This window comes from Durio zibethinus, chromosome 17 (genome assembly GCF_047325235.1).
Source record: "Durio zibethinus cultivar Kanyao isolate XHJ-2024 chromosome 17, ASM4732523v1, whole genome shotgun sequence".
Classification (NCBI taxonomy): Eukaryota; Viridiplantae; Streptophyta; class Magnoliopsida; order Malvales; family Malvaceae; genus Durio; species Durio zibethinus.
Genome location: NC_143178.1, coordinates 14,414,121 through 14,440,427, shown reverse-complemented (window position 1 = coordinate 14,440,427; position 26,307 = coordinate 14,414,121). Strand labels below are relative to the sequence as shown.

General features: G+C 30.6%; 1 protein-coding gene across 5 annotated transcripts; it reads right to left on the bottom strand.

Annotated features, from left to right (window-relative positions):
* Nucleotides 1-3,338: 3,338 nt before the first annotated feature.
* On the bottom strand, nucleotides 3,339-22,419 carry LOC111282299 (potassium channel SKOR-like). Of its 5 annotated transcripts, none has more exons than XM_022870330.2 (13): nucleotides 21,878-22,419; nucleotides 20,806-21,030; nucleotides 20,652-20,715; nucleotides 20,141-20,480; nucleotides 19,128-19,423; nucleotides 17,073-17,153; nucleotides 14,507-14,605; nucleotides 9,922-10,146; nucleotides 9,530-9,733; nucleotides 6,243-6,318; nucleotides 5,831-6,125; nucleotides 5,079-5,200; nucleotides 3,339-3,799 (listed from the first exon to the last, which is right to left on the bottom strand). In XM_022870330.2, exons 1-13 carry the CDS (start codon nucleotides 22,075-22,077, stop codon nucleotides 3,567-3,569), a joined length of 2,460 nt encoding a protein of 819 aa, XP_022726065.2. In that variant the 5' UTR covers nucleotides 22,078-22,419; the 3' UTR covers nucleotides 3,339-3,566. The 5 variants fall into 5 exon arrangements, with proteins under 5 accessions (XP_022726065.2, XP_022726072.2, XP_022726087.2 ...); XM_022870337.2 differs by having other exon boundaries at nucleotides 9,530-9,718; XM_022870352.2 differs by lacking the exon at nucleotides 21,878-22,419 and adding an exon at nucleotides 21,244-21,387.
* Nucleotides 22,420-26,307: the final 3,888 nt, after the last annotated feature.

Genomic DNA, 26,307 nt, shown 5'->3' with positions numbered 1-26,307 from the left:
TCTAAATCGAAAAAGGATTGATTTTTTAAAATTATCTCAGCGTTTATCTTTAAAAGATTTAATTTTGAAATTTTATTTTCTCAAAGATCAATTTCAAGAACATCCAAATCTCATCTCTTTATTTCGTATTTTTCTAAATGTACCGTTTTTTCATTTTCTTTATCTTTTCTCGATTTTTCCGATTTCAATTTTTTTTTTAAATTTTTTACGGAAGAAATAAATAAAATGAAAATAAGATAAGATTTATGACTAAAATGAAAGTTAGACTTGGTTTGGAACCCATACAAAGCCTAATAATACAACAAGGGCCATGTTACGGCTTACACTCAAATACCAATTTTAACTCCATAAATCAAATGAAAGCCCAAAAATATTATTAAACAACAAATTTAAAAATGATCTCCGATTAAATAGAATGTTTATAAAATTTAGAGATATAATATTCGTATTTGTTAATTTTTACATATTTTTTGACAAATTTTTTAATTTTTACTAATAAACATAAATATTTTATCAAATTATATAAATTATGTGTCTCGCATATTAATTTTGTATAGTAATTTTTAAAGATTAATTTCATATATTAATTTTTAAAGATAATTAAAAAACAAAAAAAATTTCTTAAAAGCATTATATAACTTCAAGAAACTATTAATTGACGATGCTTAGCTCAATACAACATGAACAATAGTACGGCATAATATGACCCATAAGGATTATAAATCATGTGTTGTATTCGATCATATTCTTAATTTTTATAAATAGTACAATACGACATATTAATTAATAGTGTTGGGTTGACATGATTCATTAACACATGAATTAATTTTTTAATGGATATGCTGGCCCAATATACCCTATTTGACACCTCTATATCGTACACAAGAATACAGCTCTAAGGTTGATCAAATTGCAAAGGTATATTAAGAAATATCGCCATTGTGTTTCTTAAGGCAACTATTTAAACGGCTTTTCAAGCAAGAAGTTCCACTAAAAGATTTAGTTGAAAAAGTGGACTAACAATGGTTACGTTGTGCCCTCATCAACTTTTTGTCCTCACATTCAAGTTTAGTCATCTGATCCTACACCTTCGATTTCATTTTTTGCGCTCAGAATACTTTCACACTCATTATACCTATCTTTCACATTTACGGGGTATTTGAACTTGCCATTGTCATATAGGTCTAATTTGTGTTGGACAGGCTTAGATAAGTTTGAATAATTTTGAAAATTTATAAATTATAAATATTTTTTGTAATTTTGAATATAATAATTAATTTAACTTTATATATATTATTTAGTAATTTTATCTTTGAATGTTATCCATTACTTTTTTGTTTCAAATTTATCTTATATGTTCAAATAAATGCAAACAAATATGTAAGTCCAATATATCTAGTTTGAATAAACAAAATTAATGATTATATAAGAATTTGTTTTTTTTTTTAAATAAGTAAAATAAATATAGTAAAACTTAAAAAAAAAAAGTCCGAAATTATTTGATTACATAAAAAGTTATTTTAAGAACTCAACAAGTTATAAATAAAGTCCATTAGATATTTATATAAATGACTTTTTTATTCTAAACCCAATAATTAATTGCATCATTTGTCACTTTGTCTTAGCTATTTAGTGCAACAAATTTTTATTTTTATTTTTTATTAGTTTTTTAGTCATTATATTATAACTTTTTAAAAAGTACTTTTAAATTTTAAAAAAAGTTTTCTTATATTTATTATTATAAAGATTTAAAAGTTATATGTAACATTGGATCCATTTCACAAAAGTCAGAATAGGATGTATATTTGGATGAAGCAAGAGAAGATTATTACAAGCAACTTGATGTTTTTTATTATTAAAAAAAAGTATGAACTTCGATATTTTATTCTTTCACTCATAACTAAAGATATATTAAGTATTGTAATTACTACAATTACTTTTAAATTGAAATTTAATTTGAGTGATAGAGTTATCAACTATCTTAGACTTCAAAATGCAAAATATTAATTACTACTCATAATTGATTGTATGAAAATGATATGTCCATGGATCAAGACGGTAAGATTTTGTTGTCTGATTATATTTTTCTTCATTTTTTATTTAATGATTATATGATTAATTTTATATTTTTTATTAAATGAAGAAGAAGATAAAATATTAGGATTGAGAAGGATTCTTGCGATGTTGAATTAATTGGATTAAGAATTTTTAATTGCAAATATTCTACTTTCTAGTTTTTTTTTTTTTTTTTTTTTTGATAAAAAAAGTTGAAAAAAATTTTAAAACAGTAACTGTGGTTGATTTGCTCGTAATTGGCAGGTTCAATTTTGGATACCAACGTGACATGATCTTGATTCATCTTTTAGGATATATGAAAACTTTGTTTAATTGATTTTAGGAATTGAACAACATTTTTTATTTTATTATATTTTGTTTGGATGTTGTATTACTTAATTTAGTTATTTAATTTTTTATCCCATTTTAAAAACTATATGTTTTAATTTATAAGATAATATTTTTATTCTCAAGTAAATTTAATATTTTAATATGTTTGAAACATTAAAAACAATATTATTGAAAGTTAATTTTATTAATAATGATATTAATTTTTTCCACAAAACAATAAATTCAATCAAATGTTAAAATTATAATATAATTTTTTTAATATTTAAATTTAAATATGGAATAAGTACAATAAATCAATAATATATTTTTAATGATTATTTTTATAATAAAATCAAAGTCAAATTAATAATATTATTTTTTATAGATAACTATTGTAAATATAATAAAATTTGTATTAAAAATTATTTGATATTCATATTTGGTGTATTTCAAATTAATTTTTTGTCATAATTGATTTTAAAAATTCAACATTAATTTTGTTGATGATATATTATAGATGAAATTATTCAATAATTAATAATAATAATAATTTCAAAATATAAAAATTTTTAGTTAAGAAAAATATTTTCATTTATTTATTTATTTTTTAAAATAAAATTATATAACCACAATTGAATTTTTGTGTTATAATTCGATTTTTAAATGGATTTCAAATCTGATTGAAATAATTCGAATCTTTACTGATTTCATGTTCAAGCCTTTGAATTTTTTTAGTTAATACAAGTCAATCTAGGTTGGATCACGAAAAATTCTTAGTTAATACCAGTCAATCCAGGTTTGATCACAAAAAATTCTATCACAATACATTAAGGTTTGAGCCAACTTTGTCAAATCAAAAGGTTGGGCAATAATGCGTTAAAAAGATGCAAATTAGAAGGGTTAAAAAGATGTTAATTAGACAAAATAATGGTTAAACATGACGGTATAGATCATTCTATTGAAGTGAAAAAAAAAAAAAAAATCACTCTTACATCAATTACTGATGGATTAATTCACATTTTGTTTTTAATCAACAATGATTCCATCTCACAAACATATATATATATATATATATATATATATATATATATAAATCTTAAATGCAATCATTTGACTAGAACTTTTATATAAGTATCAGAAGTAGTACAACTTGTTAAGTAAGAATTATTCATGAATTAAGACTAATTAACCAAAAATAGCTTTTGATCATTACTAATCATATTGGCATCAAGAATTTTACCACCATCCTCCGACAAAATGCAGGAACTATCACCACATTCTAACTCCACCTTCGCCGCCTTGATTAGTTCTTCCATGCTCTGCGGCACCCATAAGACAACTCCCTGTCTTCGCTCCTCTTTTTGATGCCATGGGTGAAATGGGAAAACCGTGCATTTCTTCTTCCACATCTCAGCTGTTATTGGCAAATATATATATATATATATATATATACCCACACACACACATATATGTTATTAGTCGCTGAAATTTTCATAAAATAACTCCACAAATAAATCACATCTCGAAACTAGAAAGATCATATGCTTGACATCCCTCACTTGACAATCAAATCTAAGTATCATAACTAATTGAGACTTTAGAGAGTATGCTCATAAACCATATAGAATAGATTCATCATGGTACAATACCTTACTTACTAGCTAGATTGTTTGATGCAGAAAAAGAAGTAAAGTGAACTACGGAGGAGCAAATGGGCCTGTTGTTTTTTTTCTTAGGTATAAAACTAGAAGGATAAGTGAAGTATGCATTTCAAAATTCTTGAAAGACATCAACAATCTTATGTTATAGGTTTAGCTAATTACATTATAATATTAATTTTATTAATTATGATTTATCATTAAGAAAATAACATTTAATTGAAGCTGTTTTCAGCTAGGAAGATGTAAGCTTTTGAAATATATTATTTTTTTGGAATAATTCTATTTTAATGAAAAACATTTATATTTGTGTATCCTAATAGACAAATCAAACCTTGTTAGCTGAAACATGATCGATGTTTTTTTACCGTCATACAACTGCATATATGTAAAGTTACAGATGCTTTAACCATCACACAACTGCCTATGTATAACTTTTTCTTTTTCCTTAATCATCAAATACAGCCTTCAACCTTACGACTTCTCATTTTCTGAAAGAAACACTAAAAAGGTTCTTCCAAAAAATTTTTTTTTTTTTTTAAAAAGGAAGATACCAGAAGATAACCCAATATGTAGCAAAAGATTGCAATGGGAAGTATGCAGGCTACATAAACAACTCTCATATCTAGTTTATAATTAAGTTAAAGAATTGAGTGCAAAAAAATATACATTTCACAATTCAAAGGCAATTTTGGCCCATCAAACCAAATGCATGACAAAGAAGAACAGAGAAAGAGAAAACAAAAACTCTCTGAAAACTGATTACTTTAGAATTTAAAAGAAGAGTGTTATTGTTCCCAGAGCAATATAAATTAGAGAACAAACTAGTGTTCAAGGATAGTGTTGGGATTCCAAATTAGTTCTATTGATTAACTTCCTGGCTTAATTTGAAAAAGGTCACTGAGATGGTAGATAAATTGGCTAGAATTTTAGTTTTAGAGAATGGACTTTCATGGCAAGTGAATGTTTCTTAGAACTCAAGGTCACAAACAGATCGTCTATACAAGCTATACAACTATAAGGTTTAGGTTGTACCTCGAATTTGTTGAGGACAATCAGAGAACTCAGTCATCTGAGAAGCTCTTGCAGCTTCAAGCAATCCAATCAAATTCCTATTTCCAACTATGTGGGCTTCATCAAGTGGAGTATTTCCCCATCTACAAACAGGAGTTGGCTTAACTAAACTTACCACTTTTGGAAAATTCTGACAGAACAGCAAATATCAAAGCACAAATAGAAAATAGCAACTATTAAACACCACTGGCACACAACTATGGTTCTTCTACTGACTGTTCTTATCTTAATTTTGGGATAAACATGGACCTTCTACTATTAACAAATTAACAAATTGAAGAGTTTCAGGAACTGAATTGCTGAGCTTACAACTATGATTGCCAAACATGGCTCATTCTATTTTTTAACAAAAGTACATGAATGAATAACTGGTTATAATTACACCAACAGCTCTAAAGTGTGAACCATCACAAGTTCCAAAACTCAGCATTGAGTGTGAACATGAAACATGTTCAACTAAAGCAACTTCCTTCTGAAATTAATTGAGACTAGTTTATTGGGTCATCACTTTTAGACCTATATGCCAAGTTCAAGAAACTGAGAAACATTGCAGTAGGTTTAATAATAGGGTCAAAATCATGCGTATATTATGAATATGAACCCTAAGGGAAAAGGTTTTCTCAATGAAAAATAATCATAAAATGCTAAGAATAATTTAAGAACACAGGACCTCTTTTGGTCCTGGAAAGACCGGATCAGTTTACAAATTATACCTGTCTTTTGAGAAAACGCTAGCTCCTGCTTCTAGAAGTATTTTGGCCACTAAATATAGCCCTTCTGAGGCAGCAACATGAAGCGCTGTTCGGTAATCATAACTTTTGGCATTTGGATCAATGCCACAAGCCAAAGCACGTTTTAGGAGATCCAAATCCCTTCTTGCAACAGTCATACAGAGAAAACCACTGGCATCATCCATTGTGAGTAATGCTCCCGCTTGAACAAGTAAAGAAGCAACTTGGTCATGCCCATGCTTGACAGCTTCAAGCAAAGGAGTGTTCCCAAACTTATCTGATAAAGATTTAACAAACTGTATTAGTAGATTTCACTGGAGGCAATATCCAGTTAGAAAATATGTGCATAATTCATGGAGGTAATTTACAGAAACATACCACATAAGAAACTTACCCGAAATGTTAATGTCTACTTTCTGTTCAATAAGAAAACCAGTAATTTCTTCATATCCTTTGGATGCAACAATATGCTGTAAAAGAAGAAGACACTTAAGACCATCATAAAAGAAGGTTCATATTTGTTATGTTAAAACGAAAATGATGCAAACTAAACCAAATACAAAAAAAAAAAAAAAAAAAAACACAAACCCTTGTCAGTTAAGTTGCAAAAGTAAAATCTTGGTACAACAACATATGCACAAGACAGAAAACAAGCGCACACATAATGAAATGTGTTTCCCCTACATGTTAAGACAACTAGGATGAATGAACTCAGTAAGATGATTACTCCTTCTTGAAGGTTGGTCAACAAAGTTTTATGGAGCTTGGGCTTTAATACAGCAATTTCGAATCTTGTATGCATCTGCTTGAGCTCCAGACAGCTCAGGTTGTTTATCTTGTGACTCAATTTTGACTGAGACCCGGGTTATCAGGCCACCAGCAATGCCAGAAACTCTGGTAAAATTGACAAACTTAAAATGGTTAAAAACAGAAAGACTATGCACTATCATAGGACCTCTCTGTTAAGCAGGGTCAAATGAAGGGCTTGCATTTCCATCACAATCACTAGATACCTAAGTAAATTGATATGGAATGAGAAAACTTTCCATCTCAATACTTGCATTCCACATATGCATCCAGTGCAAACATGACCAATCAACTACCGGTTTACTATCAACAAACATGACTAGATTCACAGTCATCCACTGAAATTTTACTTGTTTTGATTGCATACTTGAAATGTGTTTCTTTTTTGTTTGTTTCAGTCCTACTCTATGAGCTGCAAAACCACACTATACAGATCATTTGGGAAATGAAGTTATCCAGTTTGTTCCCTCTTGCAACTCATTTTATCAATTCCCTTTCTTCTACTCTTATGCAAGAGAGCATCTTTAAGCTTGTTACTTAAACAAAGTCCATAATTTATGTCTCTCCATGGCTGTCAATTACTTGTTTATTAGCAAGAAATAAATATAAATCTGATTCATACTTACAATTAGAGCTATGTAGTCAATACATATAAGAATGTTTTAAATGTAGGATTCCTGAAAGTTGAACCGCCTTTCAGGGTATGAGACACAAAAAGCTTAGATTCATCTGCCACATTGTTAAAAGACAAAGGAAAAACAAATGGCTAGTGAATTCCTATAACGCTACCAATTACAAGATTGCCTAGACCATTAGCAATATCATCATCAGTACAGTAGGAAACAGATTATACAGTCCTTTCTTGATGTCTTGCAGTGTTAAATGCATCCCAAGACTGAAAAAAGGGGATTTGAGAAGAAGGGTGGGAGGAATATAGGAATTTAATTGTAAAGAAGCCAAACTCACTTCAAGAGTAAGATACCTGGTTTGGTACTAACTAAATCTAGTCTAATAAATACACTATCCTTTCCCCATAATCTAAATCCTAGTAAATAAAAGGCAAACATACATAAATAATTTTCCAAATTTACCAGCAATGGTGCTGAAACTGATTAGATGTAATTTCACAATGCAAAAGGCATGAGATCATTTTATAATACCTATACATTAGAACCTGAGATAATAGCACTAGAACAAATACTAAATATGATAGGTAATATTTAATTAGGGCTGTAAACGAAAAGAATATTCACTTGTCCAGGCTCAGTTCAGTTAAACTTTGACGATCATGAACATAAACAAGCTTTTAATCAAACTTGAAAATGTGTATTGAGACTAAGCTCGGTTTTGCTTACCGAGCTTTGAACACTAGCTCTACACTAACTATTTACTTAAACCAATAACAAAAGCCAAAAAAAAAAAAACTTTTATATTAATAAAAAAAGGGTTAAATCCCAATAGAAGATAATTATAGCCAATTAAAGCTCATGATCAAGTGGGCCAATGGCTGCTAGCTTTCAGATTTATCACTTTTTCTTGAGTGAATGGCTGGCAGGGGTTATTTAAAGATTCATTCCCCTTTTATCTTGGCTGTTGTGCTGATGTGGGATAAATGTGCAGGTAAGTTTTCTATTTTTCAAATTTCTACATCTAAACTTATCTAAGTATCCATTTTTAAGCACATAAAAAATTATTTTATAATAAATTTTAAAAAGTTAAAGAGATAATTTTTATTCTATGTTATATATAACTTCTAATGATATAAATTTTATATTATAATTTATATATTGATAAAACATATTAAAGGTTAAAGTTGTCTAAGTTTCAATGGTTTAGACATTATAATCAAAATTGTTTGCGAAAATTAAACGAGTTTATTCGTGAGCATATACAAACTAAGCAGACCTTTGTTCATGTTTGTTTCATTTAATAAACAAATATAAAAATGTTGTTCAAGATTATTTATTAATCTTAATAAACGCACATAAACGAACAGAAATCAAAATTGTTCACGAAAATTTCGTTGAAAGCACTGTTTGTTTACACTCCTATATTTAACAATTAATCCCCATCATCATTTATTTCAAAACATTGGCATGATCTAACTTCATAAGACATAACACTATCTAAAACCTGAAGACTCTGTCCACCATATGCAATTTATGAATAGAATTATAAAATAAGTAGTACTTATAAACACAAACTCCCAAGATCTTTGAGGTATGAATTGAGAAAAACACCCACAAATAATAATACTTTAGCCAACAATTATGTGGCTGGTTGATAAAGTTTTGGAATCTTAGTTTTAGTGCTCAGGGTTCAAATTCTGTTATTTACATATGGTATTTTTGTGAGACTAGAGTTCATGTAGCATCTCAAGTTGTAGTTTCGTTGCTTTCACTCACCATTTTCTCCATGAATAACTCAAATCATTTGAACAAACCATTGCACAGTATTGCCCCCAAAGCCATGTAGATGTAAACGGGAGCTTGTTACACATCCACATCATTAAAGAAATTATCTAGAAAACTTCCGTTCTTCTACTCTTCTAATGTGGCCCTTTCTTCTTCCATTTTTATCTTGTGGGTGTTGTTGCCGAGGGAAAATGTTACAATAGAGAGTCAAAACATAGTACAGGACTCTTCACTTTATTGTTGTGGCACTTAATTTCAAATGGATTGATGCATTTATTTCCAATTTGAAACGGTTATACCCTCTTAAGATTTTCAATAATCTGAATCACCCTAATATATTTTTCAGAATACAGATTTATACTGTATAAGATATGAAAAGAGTATAGAACGGTAATATTCAGAAAAGCAGTCTTATGGTTTGAAAATATTCAAGGAAAACTTAGCTCACAAGAAACCATACCAAGGGTGATCTTCCATCATAGTCTGTCTTACTAGGATCTGCGCCAGCTCCAATCAGAAGTTTCAATCGATATAAATCTCCATGGTAGGCAGCACAATTCAACCTTGCAGCTAGTTCAGATTCAAGCTTTCCAATATAAAGGTTAACATCTGACTCCAATATTTCATTCTGCATATTGGAATCTTTTCCCTGTAAATCAAAAGACTTGTTTCGATGAAACTCAGTAAGTCACTCATTTCACAATTCTAGGCTAAAGAAAGGCACTCAAAAGTTTTTGCAGTCAATTAAGATGATAGTTATACAAATAAAATCATTACGATGATCAATATTTAAGGAAATAATGATCCAAAAGATGTGGTAAAAGAGGAACATTATTATTTGTGTTAATTCACCTCAAGAAGATTGTTCAAGATAATCCGTCCATCAAAGAAGAATATCTCAACCGTCTCTGTAAATGATCGTTTATCAAGTCGTAACACCCTACACAACTCACAAACTCGGATTGTGTAAGGCTGAGGAGTGTTGCAAAGGAAAGAAACTTCACCAAAAGAGCTAAAAGTTTGGAGATCCATAAAGAGATCCCCATTTTCATCGTCTTTGCCTCTCCCTACTTCCACCTGTGCATATTTTTAAACTGTTAATTGCCAATGCTTACAAAATTAAAAATTAAACGGGACACCACTAAATGTAAAAGTTTAAGTCTAAGGAAATTGTGGTATGAACTTTTTCTAGACATCAAGTATATATTCTGTGGGAAAACACTTAGTTACAACTAGTTGAAATCTTGTAATCGGTATATTTATATTTATATCCCTAGAATTAAGGACAGAAAATTATGATAGACAATCCCTCAATTATAGGATCAGTTTTAGGAAGATTTAGTTTTCTAGTTTACCCTCTAGTTAGTTGTATATAAATCTAAGGTGCTTATATAATTCTTAAGAGTAGTTTTTCAATTCCTAATATTTCTGGTGCATATGAGGTCCCTCTACAATTCCTAATACTTCTGGTGCAAGGTGGTTTGTTTCTTTCATAGATGATTGTACTATGGTTTCTTGGATATTTTTACTTAAATCCAAATCAAATGTAAATAGTGAGTTTTTTAGCTTCCAAAACATGATCCAAAATCAATTTGGAGTAAAAATCAAGAGATTTAGGTCTGATAATGCAAGAGACTATTTCAACCAAAATCTATCTACCTATTTCCAAAAAAAGGGGATTATCTTTGAGTCATGTTAATACTCCATAACAAAATGGAGTGGCAGAGAGGAAAAACAACCATTTACTAGCCACAACCCAAGCCTTACTTTTTCAAGCAAACGTATCCAAATCCTACTGAAGGGAAACTATTATCACTAGCACACACATTATAAGTAAGTTACCTTCAAGGGTTTTGAGATTTAAAACTCCTATAAAACTACTCTCACAATTCTATCCCAACTTTTATACCACAAATAACCTCACACCTAGGATATTTGGTTGTACATCATTTGTTCATGTTCACAATCATAATAGGGGGAAGTTGGATCCTAGTGCAGTTAGGTGTATTTTTGTGGGGTATTCATCAACTCACAAAGGGTATAAGTACTATCGTCCTCCTACCAAAACATTGTGTCTACAGATGTGACTTTTGAAGAAAGTAAACCATTTTTTACTCAACCTTATCTTAAGGGGGAGACTTCATTCATGGAAGATAAGGATAGACTTTTTTTTACTTAACTTGTCCTCCTCCTCAGCATTTTCACACATTAATTCCTCTAAGTCTAAACCTATTTCTTCTGAGTCCAAGTCAAATATTGAATTTGAGTCTGAACCCATTCCAAACACAGAAGCTGTAACAAAGGATAATATTATTCTTGATTCTATGAGGGAATTACAATTGTACTCAAAAAAGAAAGTTCCAGCTCTTGAACCGATGTAGGTCCAAAAACTTGATCCTAACTCTAGAAATGAGATAACTATAGTCTCTAACTCTATTTCTCAAAATGAGCATGAATCTCCTAAAAAATAACAAGTGATTATGATTTGGCTATTTCCATTAGGTAAGAAACCAGAGAATGTACTAAGCATCCATTATACCCAATCTCTAATTGTGTCATTTGAAAAATTCTCACCATTCCACAAAAATATCCTTGTGAGCCTAAACACTATTTCTATTCCAACTATATTATCCGAGGCATTATCCAATGAGAAATGGAGACAAACTATGAAAATAGAAATGGAGGCCTTAGTGAAAAAGAACACATGGGAACTGGTAGAGTTGCTTAAAGGAAAAAATCTAGTTGGGTGTAAATGGGTTTTCATTGTAAAATACAAGACGAATGGTATTGTTGAAAGGTATAAGGCCAGATTGGTGGCTAAGGGCTACACTCAAACTTATAGAGAGGATTATCTAGAAATTTTTGCTCTAGTTGCTAAGATGAATACAGTTAGGACTTTGTTATCCTTGGCTGCAAATTTCAATTTGCAGCTTCAACAATTTGATGTAAAGAATGCTTTTCTACATGGTGATTTGGAAGAAAAAATATATATGAAGTTTCCACCAAGATTTGGAGGTCATCTAAAAGCAAACACACTATACAAGCTGAAAAAGGCTTTATATGGCCGTAAATAGTCTCCTAGGGCTTGGTTCGGGAAATTTGCCAAAGTGATGCTAGTAATGGGATATAAGCAGAGTTAAGGAGATCATACATAGTTTATCAAGCACTAGGATTCAGGAAAAATCACAATTCTATATTAGTGTATGTTGATGATATAATTGTAACTAGAGATGATGGCAAAGAGAAAGAATTTCTAAATCAGTGTTTGGCTAGGGAATTTAAGATAAAAGAGCTAGGGAGATTGAAGTACTTCCTAGGAATTCAAATACCTCACTCACAGCATAGTATTTTCATCTCACAACTAAAATATGTGATAGATCTTTTGAAGGAAACTAGGAAGCTCGCATGTAAACCTGCAAATACCCCTATAGATCCTAATCATAAACTTGGAGAAGCTAATTAAGATGCTATTGTAGGTAGAGAGATGTACCAGAGATTAGTCGAAAGACTCATTTATCTCTCACATACTAAACCTAATATTGCATATGCTGTGAGTGTGATAATTCAATTTATACATAGTCTTAAAAAAGTGCACCTATAGGCCGTGTATTACACTATTCGAAGGCCAATCTAGGGAGAGGTATCTTATTCAAAAGAAATTCGGGGCTGATTCTAGAGGTATATATAGATGCGGATTATGCAAGTTTGATAACAGATAGAAGATCCACCTCAGGCTATTGCACTTTCCTAGGTGGTGATCTTGTGACTTGGAGGAGTAAAAAACAGAATATGGTGACAAGATCAAGTGCTGAAGCAAAGTTTAAAGCAATGGCTCAAGGAATTTGTGAACTATTGTGACTAAAGATTATATTAGAAGACTTAAAGATCAAGTGGGATGGACCAATGAGACTTTACTATGATAACAAGTTTGCAAGAAGCATTGCACACAATCCTATGCAACATGACAAAACAAAACACATTGAAGTAGACCAACATTTCATAAAAGAGAAACTAGACAATGGGTTGATTTGTACATTGTATGTATCAACCAAAGATCAACTTGCAGATGTGTTGACTAAAGGTCTCAGTAGTGTAACATTTCAAGAAATTATTTCCAAGCTAGGAATGAAAAACACCTACTCACTAACTTGAGAAAGAGTATAGGAAAACACTTAGTTATAGCTAGTTGTAATCTTATAATCTGTATATTTATATTTGTATCCCTAGAATTAAGTATTTGTATCATTATAATTAAAGATAAAAAATTAGGATAGATAATCCCTCAATTATAAGATTAGTTTTAGGCAGATTTAGTTTTCTAGTTTACCCTCTAATTAGTTATATATAAACCTGATGTGCTTGTATAATTCTTAAGAGCAGTTTTTTAATATACATTCAATTTTACTCTTAGTTTTCCACAGTTTTATTTTTTAGTTTTTCCACATATCCAACATTATTTTATGTCCCAAGTAGTAATCAAGGCATCTTAAATTTAGAAATATTGTTAGCAAAAAGTTCTAAAATGGATTGGTCTAAGTACTTTTAACGTAATAAAAAAATATATATCCAGTATAATGTATTGTACATAAAATTTATTGTGCTTTTCTTCTTCAGATTGGATTTTATTAGAAAATGTCAATCTTCTTAGATAGAGAGTTAAATTTTACACATCCATTAGTTATTATAGAATTCCACCTTTTTCACATATGATGCCAAGGCTAATTTTTAAAAATTAAACAATAAATGAAAATTTGAACAAAAAGATTTCACTTCCGATTATTGTAGCAAGGCATTGTAGCATGGATTTGCAGCACAACTGTGTTTACAGTTTACCTAACCATAACAGATTTATTTTTAAAGGCTTTATGTGTTTTTAGTTTTTTTTTTTTTTTTTTTATGTAACTTTGGGCAGCTTTAATTAAACTTATTTTTAAGATAAAAGATCTATTTTACTAAAGGATTTTATGTTATACAAAGAACTTTTCCTTCAGTTTTATTGGCAATAATGGAAGTATCCAAGAAAGACTTATCTTCTATTCCCTGGCCTTAAATATTAGAAAATCAGCCCTTGAATATATAACTGATCTATATATGTCTCTCTTCAGCTGTTATTGATCTAGATTTGTTGCTTACACAAAATTTGGCATTGATGCCTAAGAAACTTATGTGTCGGCAGAAACAACAGCAAGAGTTTCTTGGATGAATCAAGTCAAGCCTAGAAGATATTGAAACTGCCAGTATAAAAAGCCAGATAATGGAAATAATCACCAATCATAACTGACAAAGAGGGAACTGATTCAAGATCCCTAAAATTTTTTCAGTAAATATTTTATTGGGACAGAAACAACTTGATAAAAAAATATTTATATTAAGATATGCATTCTTTTAAAAACATAACTGAAGACAACAGCATAGAGTTGGTTGAAGAAAATCTTACCACTTTTCCATGACAAACAATATAGAGTTGGTCAACTACATTTCCCTGTTCAATAATCACTTCGCCCGGAAGAAAAAACTCCTCATGGACTTTAATTGCCTGACAAATCACAAGGAATGATACATTTCTTTAAAAATAATTGCTATGAAGCCCAAAACTTGGTGCAATTTTAGAGACTGAAACATCATGGAGAGTTCTAAATTGCAAAAGAAAGAAAGAAATATAATAATATATTATACATAACTAAATATTTGAGGCACATGGTTGATGCCACTCATCTCACACAAAGTAGGGAACAAGAAGTTCCACTTTTCATTAACTGATATTCAACTTAAACTAAATAATACATTGAGACAGGTCAAGAATTGCAAGGATGCTAGTATTGTGCTTTTTATTATATGGGGAAAGTTCTTTCACAATTTCACATCTTAGAATACCCATTTTAGTGTAGGGAAATGTAAAGAAACTCTAAAGCATCATTCAAGTTAACTGTTCTATGAATATTTTAATGATAAATTTAAGGGTGGGTTCATCAAGTTGTTATAACTTGAAAATCATGTTCTTCATGCCACAGCCCACATTCAGTTGAAGGTTTCCCAGCTTTCCATCTAGAGTTATAAGTAGACTTGAGTTCAATTCTGCATCACAAGTCTCATCAATGTTAGAGGATTATGGATAATTGACTATTTAGACAAAGAAAACCATTTGCTTAGCAGTACCATTGTCATGCTACTACACTTGGCCCTGCTTTTAAATTTTTAACTCACATATTATCTAACTCATTGCAATCAATAACACAATTTAAATGTCACCTCTAACTCCTAACAAACCAACCCTTTGTCACCATTGCCACAGTGATTTTCTTTTTTTTCTTTCCCTGAGCTCCCATATCCTTAAAGCACTCAAAAGTAGTTTCATGTCACATTCCATAGTACCACACTCTGCTCCTATCAATGAGAGTCAGTTTCTGGTAAATACCAAAAGGTCTAGAGAGATTTGGCAAGAGCACAGGCTCAACTTATGAGAATTAGACAGCAATCAAAGCTAGGTCCAACGGTTGTTACCTCTCCTTAGGAGGGATAAGGCCTAAGGTTTGAACCCTTCTCCCCCCTTGCACTTCCATCCCAAAAGAAATGAATGAGGTTTATACAAAAGTGCTAAAAGGTAAGGCCTTAATTTAGATGTTCTAAACCTAACCATAATCAGGTAAAGACCCTTTGCTCCAAAATGTTCTTCAACCTTTTATTGTTGATACATATCTCTTGATGGCAAGCTCAGTTTAGTTATAATCAGTTTCTACTTTCTATATACACATCACTCAAGATTATAGCAACTGATTCTACGAAAATGCATCTCTACATCTGAGGAAATAATTGTGTGGTCTTTAACAATCTCCACTTTGCAGCCTGCTTCTGAGTGTCCTTGTCCTTTCCATGACATTCTTTGACCTTAAAGAGCTACTTCATGTATATCTCCATGCCTTTGGCTCATTAAGAATTCCTTTTTTGACAGGCTCACTAAGGCCCTCGATCTTGCAATCTGAATACAACACTAAAACAACAAAGCTCCCAACCTATACTATACCATTAATCATAATTTCTACCTAAAAGTAAATATTCTTTCACCATGCTTTTGTGTGATAACTAACCTCAGTTAACCGTTGCATCTAATTGTTGTTCAGCATACCATTTGTGTTCAGTGTTAGAGTATAAAAAACAGAAGAAAACCATAAGGAAAATGAAATGGAAGAAAAAGAACTAAAAAAGGGGGAAAATAAAGATACAAATCGACTGATTTTCTTTTTCTGTTCTTATTATCTAAGGTAAAGTTAGAAGATAAAGAATACAATTTATAAAGAATAGCTGAAAAAGCAATTGTTCCTCTTTTGTTATCTTTCACTTTTCTATTCTTTCTGAAGTTTTATGTGCTTGATCCAAAATCCATACATAGTGCCATTGTTGTGAAAAAGTGTTTCTACAACAACCATTGCTATTTGTATGGTAGTAATTTGTTCATCAACTTGTAAGCTAACAGAGAATGTAAAGATGGATCACCAATGCATTCACAATCAGAATTTCATTTTATTGACTACCCTTAATTTTTGTTTTATGTTCACATCAAAATGCTTCATCTTTTCTCCTTAATCTATTGGCATACTGGCACAATAAATCCTTGAGCACTAGATGAATAGAAGCTAGTTTGTTGAAGTAAGAGTTGTGGTAACCAAAGCCTATAACGATCCTCCAAATTGATGCATTACAAGTTATAATTGACCACACGATCAACATAGCTGAAGTCATTTTTTGATTAACGCATTTTTTGGAAAATTAATCTAAGAGAAAGATAGTTCCATGACAAACTATGGTATGTGAAAACAAAGGGGTCACTGGAAAAGATGGAGGCCTAGGCAATTAGAAGAACTAAGGGTAATGGACTTGACCTAATCCATGACTGATCAACCATATTGATAAATTTCCTGACAATAAAGCAAACTAAAATAAAATGAACACCATTTGGTCCTATGCTAATCAAAAAGCTACTCATATATGCAAATAAAATTGCTTACAATCTGCTTAATGAATCCTGTTGAGCATCCCTTGAATAGAGAAACTTCTTTGATGAATGGCTCATATAATTTCTGTGAGATCTGTCAAAAAACATAATTGATTGTATAGTATGAGCATAAACCATCACCACCAGACATCTGGAATGTGGAAAGCACAACCAACCATGTACATGAGTTTCCCAGAAAAACAATGACATAATAGCTAAAAGATGCAAAATGAACAAATACACATCCAGAACTGCTGCACAGATTAATCTCCTTACCACTTTTTAATCGTCCTCAATAATTGTCAGAAAATCTCATTGTTTAACTCAAAATTTCTCAATATCAAAGATGTCAATAATCAAAACCTAACCTCCAAGCATAATAAAACCTATGTATAATACGCACACACACACACACACACACACACACATATATCTCTCTGTGTGTGTAAGCTTCATAAACCCACGTTTTAAGTAGTATTTTCTGGTTGCAACAGTTACAGTACTCTTCCCTAAACTCTAAATTCTACTGAATTCCCAAAGTAAGAAAGCTTCTTCTGAGCTTTCATGATATTTTCAATCTTTTACCAAAATTAATATCACAATGACAATCAAGAGAATAAGTAAGAGTTAAGGAATTTCATAGGACCGAAAAAACTACATAAGGCAAAATGAGGATAAAAGATCAAGCCAGGTGTAAACAGGAATCCAGGCAACACTGAGCCAGATTCCACTACAAAGACTACAAAACTGCATGTTCGACTATAGCCATTACTATCGAGAGTAAAAAGAAATAGCTTTAACCATCTGGTTCCACATAAATTTTAAAGTTAGCTGTTGAACATTGCATCAAAGAGTGTAAGTTTGATATAATTATGTAAAAGAATAATCAGTCTTTCCTTTTAGCACAAAGCTTATTATCTAGAGCAATTTGCTGGTTTTTTTATTCATTTATGTGATTGTTTAGAAGAATGACACAGCACACAAAAGGTGTAACTAATTACCAATCATAATTGTGGTTTCTTTAACGGAAGACAATTTTCTCATGAAAAACACAAAAGTTGCTATTTTATGTGTTTATAAATTATGAACATAGAATTGCTTTGTTTTTGCAACATCTTCCACCTAATCTTACAATTCAAATTAACAACCATATTTCGATTAAAGCCATGTTTCCAAATATGGAGATAGCTCCAGAAAATGATATGCCAACATGTCCACAGACTTTGGGGATACAAGTCTCTTGCCAGGTGCATGGGGCTCCTTAAATACAAGGCAATGACATTACAATTCAATTTGGATGATTAATATGCATTTTTTTTTCTTTTTTTTCTAATAGTTTAAGTTTTGGAAGCATCACAACTGTTCAATACATGAAAATATGATGGTTATTCACCTCTTTAAAAGGTGTAAAGAAAAGCAGAAACCATTTAGCTTCATCTGCACTTTCAAACAGAATTCTTGAAGAATCAAAATACAAGTTACCATATATAAATATGTAATATTTTGGCAAGCTGCTGGTCTTGTGCACAATGCCTAAAAATGAGACAGAGTTCAAATGAAACATAAAAAATGGAGACCATGGATATAAAACTAGAGATCGAGTCTAATCCTCGCCTATAGGGAAAATTTTATGCTGACAAGAAAAACACCAATAATGTATGTTAGGAACCCAGTGCATTAGATATGCCACAGCACTTAAAAAGGGACCCAAGGAAGGGCAGCAAATGAGGATATACAATTGATATTGAAAATAACTTATCGATGAACCAAAGTACTCAATTTTACCGTAAAGCACAAGCCAGTTTGTTCATGCTACATTGACATAGAGAACAAGTATAAAGGATAATCTTTTATTTTCCTAAGAGAAGAAAACAATTTCACATAACCAAATATATATGTAAAACATAAAGCAGTTTGTTAAGCCATGCAGTTTCTAAAGAAAGGTTTTGCTAGGTAAAACATTACATTACGGATAAGCTTAAAAGCTAAGATACTAGGACATACGGAAAGCTCATTTCAGCAGTAGATTGAGAACTTGAGCTGCCTATTATTCAGGATTAAAAATTACCTTAGTGCGAATAGAAGCTGGAATATCTTGAAGAACAGTTGCCTCAGTATAGCTGCGATCATACTGTAATTTTAGGTGGCCTTTAATCTCCTTACTTATTTGCTTTTCAAGATTATTTCTATTCATGTATTTAATAAGGTCAGTCATTTTATCCCTAAATCTTTCTGTCTTTGATCCTTTTACTATCAATGCTGCCATGTTACCAAGCAGATAAGCACCAAGAATCATGTCAAAAGAAACATAAATCATGACAAATATCATCTCTCTGACATTGACAGCATGTACGTCTCCATAGCCTGCAGAAGAGAGGACATGATCAACAAGGAGAATAGAGCGTCCCAAGTAATAAGGAGCCACTACCACTTACTATTGTCAGAAACAATAAAACAAATGTACAGTGGTTATTACTAACAAGACCATTACTGTGTACTATAAAAAAGGGATGAGATATTTAAAAGTGTGCCCAAAACAAGATCTAGCAACTAACTTTTTGACAAGTATGTATGTAAGAAACCAATATCAAACAAAGAAAAATCAAGCACATGGAATTCTCTTTAAGAAAAAAAAAAAGAGAAACAGAGTTCGTTAGATCTAACCAAAGGGCACCTTGTAAAGCACAAGCATCATGTAGAGGCATTATTAAAATCTATTCAATGGTTATAAGATCATCAACATCCTTAACATAAAGAATCGTTACGTGCAATATGATTCAACCAATTATTGATACTTAGCGCTTTCACTCATCCATTGTTTGAAGAAATGCAAACTATTAGGAAGGATGAATCTTTAAAAAAAAAAAAAAAGAAACCCAAGTTGTGTGATGACGCCAAATAAAGTTGAGAAAACAATAAATAATGAGTTACAGTAATATAAAACATAAGAAAAGAAAATGTTGAAGTGAATCACCGGAATGATAAACAAAATCAGGAATCAAAATGTTATCAAGAGCAATCAAAGCATCTGCATTCACCCAAACTCTCCTAATGGAAATTAAACAAAGTGAAAGGACCTACCAACGGTTACCATGGTAACAATGGCAAAATAGAGAGATACTATATAACGCTTCCAGAAATCAATCTCTCTAAAATTTGAATAATGATATTCACCCATCTGTAAACTTCCTATCCATGTGTAGCCTTCCTTGGAGGGAGGAACTGTAGTAGCAAGATAGTAAAAGATGCAACCAGCTGCATGCGTGCAATAATATTCAACAACAAGAAGCTTCACAATCCTGATGAAAAGGTAATTGATCCGAATATCTTTCTCCAACTTCTCAAAAAACTCTGTCACTCGCAAAGCCCGACTTAGCCTAATCCATAGCATGTATCTAATAGGCTCGTTTCGCTCACAGACCTGGTCAGAGTAAAAGGACTTGAGATCACTAATCATCATACACATTCATAAATACTTGGATAGGAAGGCGAGTGTTTGATATTGTTATGTGTCCCACACGGTACTTTCTAAGTTTTGCATATATTTTTAAAGGGAAAAAAAAAGCAACAAAAATTAGTAAGAAATGGGTACCTTGTAAATAGCATCCCAGGGCAAACATCCAAGAAAATCAACAGTAAAACGGGATTTCAAGTACCTGTAGTTTCAATAAGAAAACAGAATGAATGGTTTTAGTAGCAAGGAAAGAGGAATGGAAGGAATATCGAAGAGAGAGATAGAGAGAGACCTGAGGGCGATGAGCTTGCGATCGCAGACCATGCGGTAGGAGTGAGGGTCGCGATAGGCAAGGAAGAATCGGACAACAATGTCGAAGAGAAAAGCGACCTGGCCAGCGATGTCCAAGAGGAAAAGATTCTGCGGGAGTCCTCTGAAAAAGCCGAATTCCAAGGGAGTAAAGAAGGAGGAGTATACTGCCCATACGAGTATGAAATGCGTCCACACCACGTACCACCTGCGTTTGCATTTCGCTACTCCACTCAATTCTCAATTTTTAATTCATCCATCAAACCATACAAATACAATACGAGCGCCTCAATTTTGCACTTTCCCCTTTTGCGTTACTGGGAACTCGGAGCTCACAAATCAGAATAAAAATCTTTTTCAAAATATAAATAAAATAAAGTTTTAATTAAACTATTTATATTAAAAATTTTACAAATTTTACCTATAGAATTTCATTTAAAATTTTCTCAGTATAATCAATAAGATGGACAAATTCACATATCTCCCCCCACACCCTGAAAATCCAAAATGAAAACAAAAATCATTCTATCACTTCTCCCTCTCTCTCTCTCTGTATTTTATTTTTTTTCCTTTTTTTCCTTACACCTCATTCTTTCCTTTCTTATTTAAATGCTTAACAAATTAATAATAATAATAATAATAATAGTATTAGTAATAATAGTAGTAGTAGTAGTAGTAGGCATATTGCATGGTGAAATGGCCTATCAACTTTTATATAAGAGTATAGATTTATGTTTATATATATATTTCAAAATTATGTGTTCTTTCTTTGTTTTTTATATAATTCTTATTTTATTTTTATATTTCAAATTTATTTTTCCTAAACATATATTGTTTTATTTTTTGGCATTAGACGATAAGAAAATTTAATTCTATAAACGAAAAGTTAAAAATTTTTGATATGAAATAGACTAAATTTAGAAACAAAATATTAAACTTTGAGAAAATCGAATATGAAACACACAAAGCAGAGGTGAAGGAGTTTCTGTCCCGTCAATGGCTATTTGATGATAAATGATGAACGATAAATTCAAATCAAAAGTAATAGAAGTTACCAGTCATCAGGATAAATGATGAATCCATGTGGACGAGAAGCCCTGCTACGACTAACATTGTCCCTGTCAAGTCCACTCCAGCTCGACTGATCATTTTTCAACAGTGAAAAAATCCTCTTACAAGTAAATGGTCTTTTTCTCGACTCCTCAAACTCTTCATCCTCCGACTCCTCACCCCGTCCCCTTGCTCCTCCACGCATCCTCCTCGGCCTAAGCTTTTCTTCTCTCTTAGCGACACACTTTGATTGGCAGTTCTCAGAGTAATTAACTCAAACTAGACAGATTCTGTTTTCTCAAGTAATTTGGAGAAGAAAAGTGAATGAATTTCCAGTACTTGGCGTATGAGCTGAAAGGAAAACCAAAACTTGAGGCAAAAAAGTAAAATTCCAGCGGTTGGCAATGGCATTGAAGTAAGAATAAGAATAATTTTTTCCCATTGACAACAGAAGAAATGACTGCAACGACTGAGGCATCTTATATTTTCTTGTGCATTATTCGATTGAAATTCGGATGATAAATTTAGGATTTAGAAAAGCAAGTTTGTGGTGACAAAACGAATCGCAGCACAGTTTTTAGACAAACACGAATCTATCTTCTATTATGGTACAGCTTTTAGACAAACACAAATCTTTCTTATATTATGGTAAAAGTGTGATTTAGATTACCACTAATGGGAATTATGTTTTATAGTAATGGAAGCAAATTAATTAAAGTCCAATATAATCCAAAAATAATTTCATTTTGAAAGAAATTCCATCATCCAAAATTATTAAGAAGGCAACCGTATTTGCTATAAGTTAAAATTTATTATTAGTCACCCCATTATGGTCATATTTTTAAAATGGTGATCAAACTATTAAAATTTTCAATTTAATTATTAAAATTTGAGTAAATATTTTTTATCACTCATTGTTAATATTTAACAACGTACTAATCCGACATGATAATATCACATAATTTGTCATGTGCTATGTGGTCTTACATGTCATCCGATATGTTACATGACATTATAAATTAAAAAAATTAAAATTTTATTGACATAACAATGTCATATTGTACTTGACAATTGATGTGGCATTGGCATGTCAGCACATCGTTAGAGATTATTAGTAGGGTGACAAAAAATACACTTACTTAAACTTTAATAATTAAATTGAAAATTTTAATAATTTAATAACCATTTTAAAAATACAATCATAATTAAATAACCAATTATATAATTTATTTGATACCATATATAGTTTTATCTTTAGCTCTATGAGGATAAGAATAAAGAAGGGTTAATTTGTGCATCCTCTTAAAATCATATGTAATATTATTACTACAGCCATATTTCAAAATAGCTAAATAAATTGGTTAAATTTATCAATTAGGTTAAGATATAAAATTTTGTAAATTATGCAAAATTTAAATACTAAGATATTCTTTCAATTTTCCATCTCAAAATTTGATTAAAATACTATGAAATTAAATTTAAAATTTTTATTAATTAAGTGCAAGGGTATTTGTCTTTAACCAAAGCAAATTGTTAATATTTATCTTTGAATTATATTATTTAATTAAAAATAAAAGAATAACAGCCAATTAACCCTTGGCTTTGTGATAAAGAATAGGTCCTAAACTCAAAAAGAACTTGTTCTACAAGATTTCAAGGTTCATTTTCTTGTTCCTCAATATTAGTTGATTGTTTTACATGGAACTCAAGTTATTGTTACTTAAACTTTTAGGCAAATGATCAAAGGTAAACTAAGAGATATTTGAAGTTTGAGAACAAAGAAAATAAAACCAAGGAATGCGGTTGCAAATGCCAAACTCAAAAGTCCTCAAAAACCATACAAACCTTGAAGCTTACATCATCTAGTTGGATTGGGATTGCATGGAACCTTTGTTTAGCCTTGATCTCTTATTGATTCGGATATCCTAATTGGATTAGAAATTGAGAAATTAAATTTGTTTAGGTTCCTAATCAAATTAAAACTCCTAAATGATTTAAAATTTCTAAATAAATGTTTGAAGGTTGAGAATAAAAAAAAAAACCAAGGAATGCGGCTGCAAATGGCAAACCTAAGAGTCCTAAAAAACCATTCAAACCTTGAAGCTTGCATCTTTTAGTTGGATTAAGATTGAGTGGAACCTTTGCTCAGCCTTGATCTTTTATTGATTTGGGAATTGAGAAATTAAATTTTTTTGAGGTTCCTAATCAAATTAAAACTCCTAAATGATTTAAAATTTCTAAATAAACATAGAACTACTAATCCTAATTTGACTAGGACTTCACTATTAATCTTAGTTTGACTAGGATTTCTCAATACAAGTAGTTTGATGAAATTTAATTAATGAGTATTCTTAAATTGTTTAGGACTTGTATGACCATATTAGATTAAGAATCCAAATTGAATTAATCATCCTAAATGGTTTAAATTAATAATTGCAATACAACTACTAATCTAATACATACTAAGAAATACAAGTAGTTATGAATCCTAATGCTTGTTTGGAACGTAATAGTGAGTTATTTGGATCAAACAATATCTTGCATCACGAAGTTTTATTTAATATAGTTAATATACGATATTAGAGAGCATATCACCTACAATAAAATGTACTACAATTAATCAATCAAAATTTAAAGTTATGTAAAGTCATTTAAAATATTATGTGAGGTCCACACTTATAAGTGATGGACCTTTACATAAATTTTATTGTAATTGGATAATTGTAGGATTGTAGGAAAAAAAATTGTAGGTGAAATGCTCCCACGATATTAATATCAATTCAAAAAGGAGCATGTAAGACAATGAACTAAAATTAAACATGCTTACTTTCATATTATGCGTATAAATGTATGATTAGTTAATTATGGACCATAATCCTTTCTTAGATGAAAAGATGATTATTTGCTTTATGGTATTTATGAAATAAAACATGTATGCTTAGCATAGTTTCTATTATTTTGATATCATGATGTTTTTTTTTAAATGATGTAATGATACATAGGTTTAAATTGAATATAATTAGCAAACCCTAGAATAGAGGTTTAAGGCATTAAGGGGATTAGACATATTGAACTTTGAAACATTAATTAATGCAATCCCTTAGGTTTTAATCATTAAAGCTCATTTTAGTGGCTTAAAGAAAGCTTGTTTAGTTGAAGTCCATAATTATTTTAAAGTATCATGTATGTTAGGGCTTATATATATGTAATAAATGATAAATGTTTAGCATAACTATATGGTATGCATGATAGGATTTATATATATGTGTGTTATATGTGATAAATGGCAAGCATGTCCATATTGCAAGCATGATAAGATTTATATATGTGCATGCATGCAATTTGACCTAAATAAATTTAATGATCAAATCTGTCAATAAATCAAATGTGTTAGACATGATTAAGTTATCTTTGATGTGATATAAGAAAACATGATTTTTTATTTTAAAGCTTATTGAGTAAACTAAAGGTCTTATAATTGAAATGTGGATTTTGTTATGATTTGGATCACACATGATCATATAATGTTAAAGGCAATGATTGGACTAATCACATATGTTGTAATTAGATAAAAAATTGTAACCTATTGATACTAAGAGTCATATGTGGACGTGATTGATAGGTAAAGTCATTTACCTAATTTACTTATTATAATTTGTTGATTAAACTCAAGGTTATGGTAAACTAAATGGGATTCTAGTCTACTAAGAAAAATAAAATTTTTCTCAAATTAATAAAAGGGCTACTAATTTGAAAATAATAATGGGAGCAACTAACTTTAGATTTATATTTTATCTAAATTAGTTTCAAACAATAAGACTTACACTTGTTTGCCCTTTTACATAGGTTGTTAGAAAAGTAAATAGTAACTTATCTCTCATAGCATACTTAATGCTAATAAGCTCATTAGGCCAAACTTCAATGACTGTTACAATAATCTTAAACATGTCCATATGCAAAAAAGAATGTTTTGTATTCTTGATGAAATAATTCCTAAAAAACTGATTATTAATGATGGGAAAAAAGGCTTAGAAAGCATACGAAACTCACTTGATAATGCAACTTAAGCATCATGTATCATGAAAACAAGTATGACTTATTAGTTGTAAAGACAATATGAAAATATTGATATACCAACTATAATCTTGCATCTAAAATAGTTGTTTGACAAACATAGTCGAATTAGAAAGTTTGACACCTCAAAGCAATTGTTTAGTAAGAAAATGTTAGAAGGCTTTTTGGTTATAGTGCATTGCCTTAATATGATCAATTCGACCGAGAAACTTGGGCAATTAAGGTTTGTAATGGATCATGAGTTAAGTGTTGATTTTATCCTATCATCTATATCTAATAACTTTTCTCAAATTGTAACAAATTTCATCATGAACCGTTAGAAGTCATATTACCTAGATTAATGAAAATGGTAGACACCACC

Bases quoted from the DNA above. Each gene is read 5' to 3' on its own strand.
- LOC111282299 (XM_022870330.2), bottom strand. From the start codon at position 22,077: ATGCGTGGAGGAGCAAGGGGACGGGGTGAGGAGTCGGAGGATGAAGAG. The intron at 19,424-20,140 runs GTAGGTCCTTTC...TCTCTTCTGCAG, and splicing joins TGTTACCATGGTAACCGTTG to GCTATGGAGACGTACATGCT. The intron at 17,154-19,127 runs GTAATTTTTAAT...GTTTTTTGACAG, and splicing joins CAGCTTCTATTCGCACTAAG to ATCTCACAGAAATTATATGA.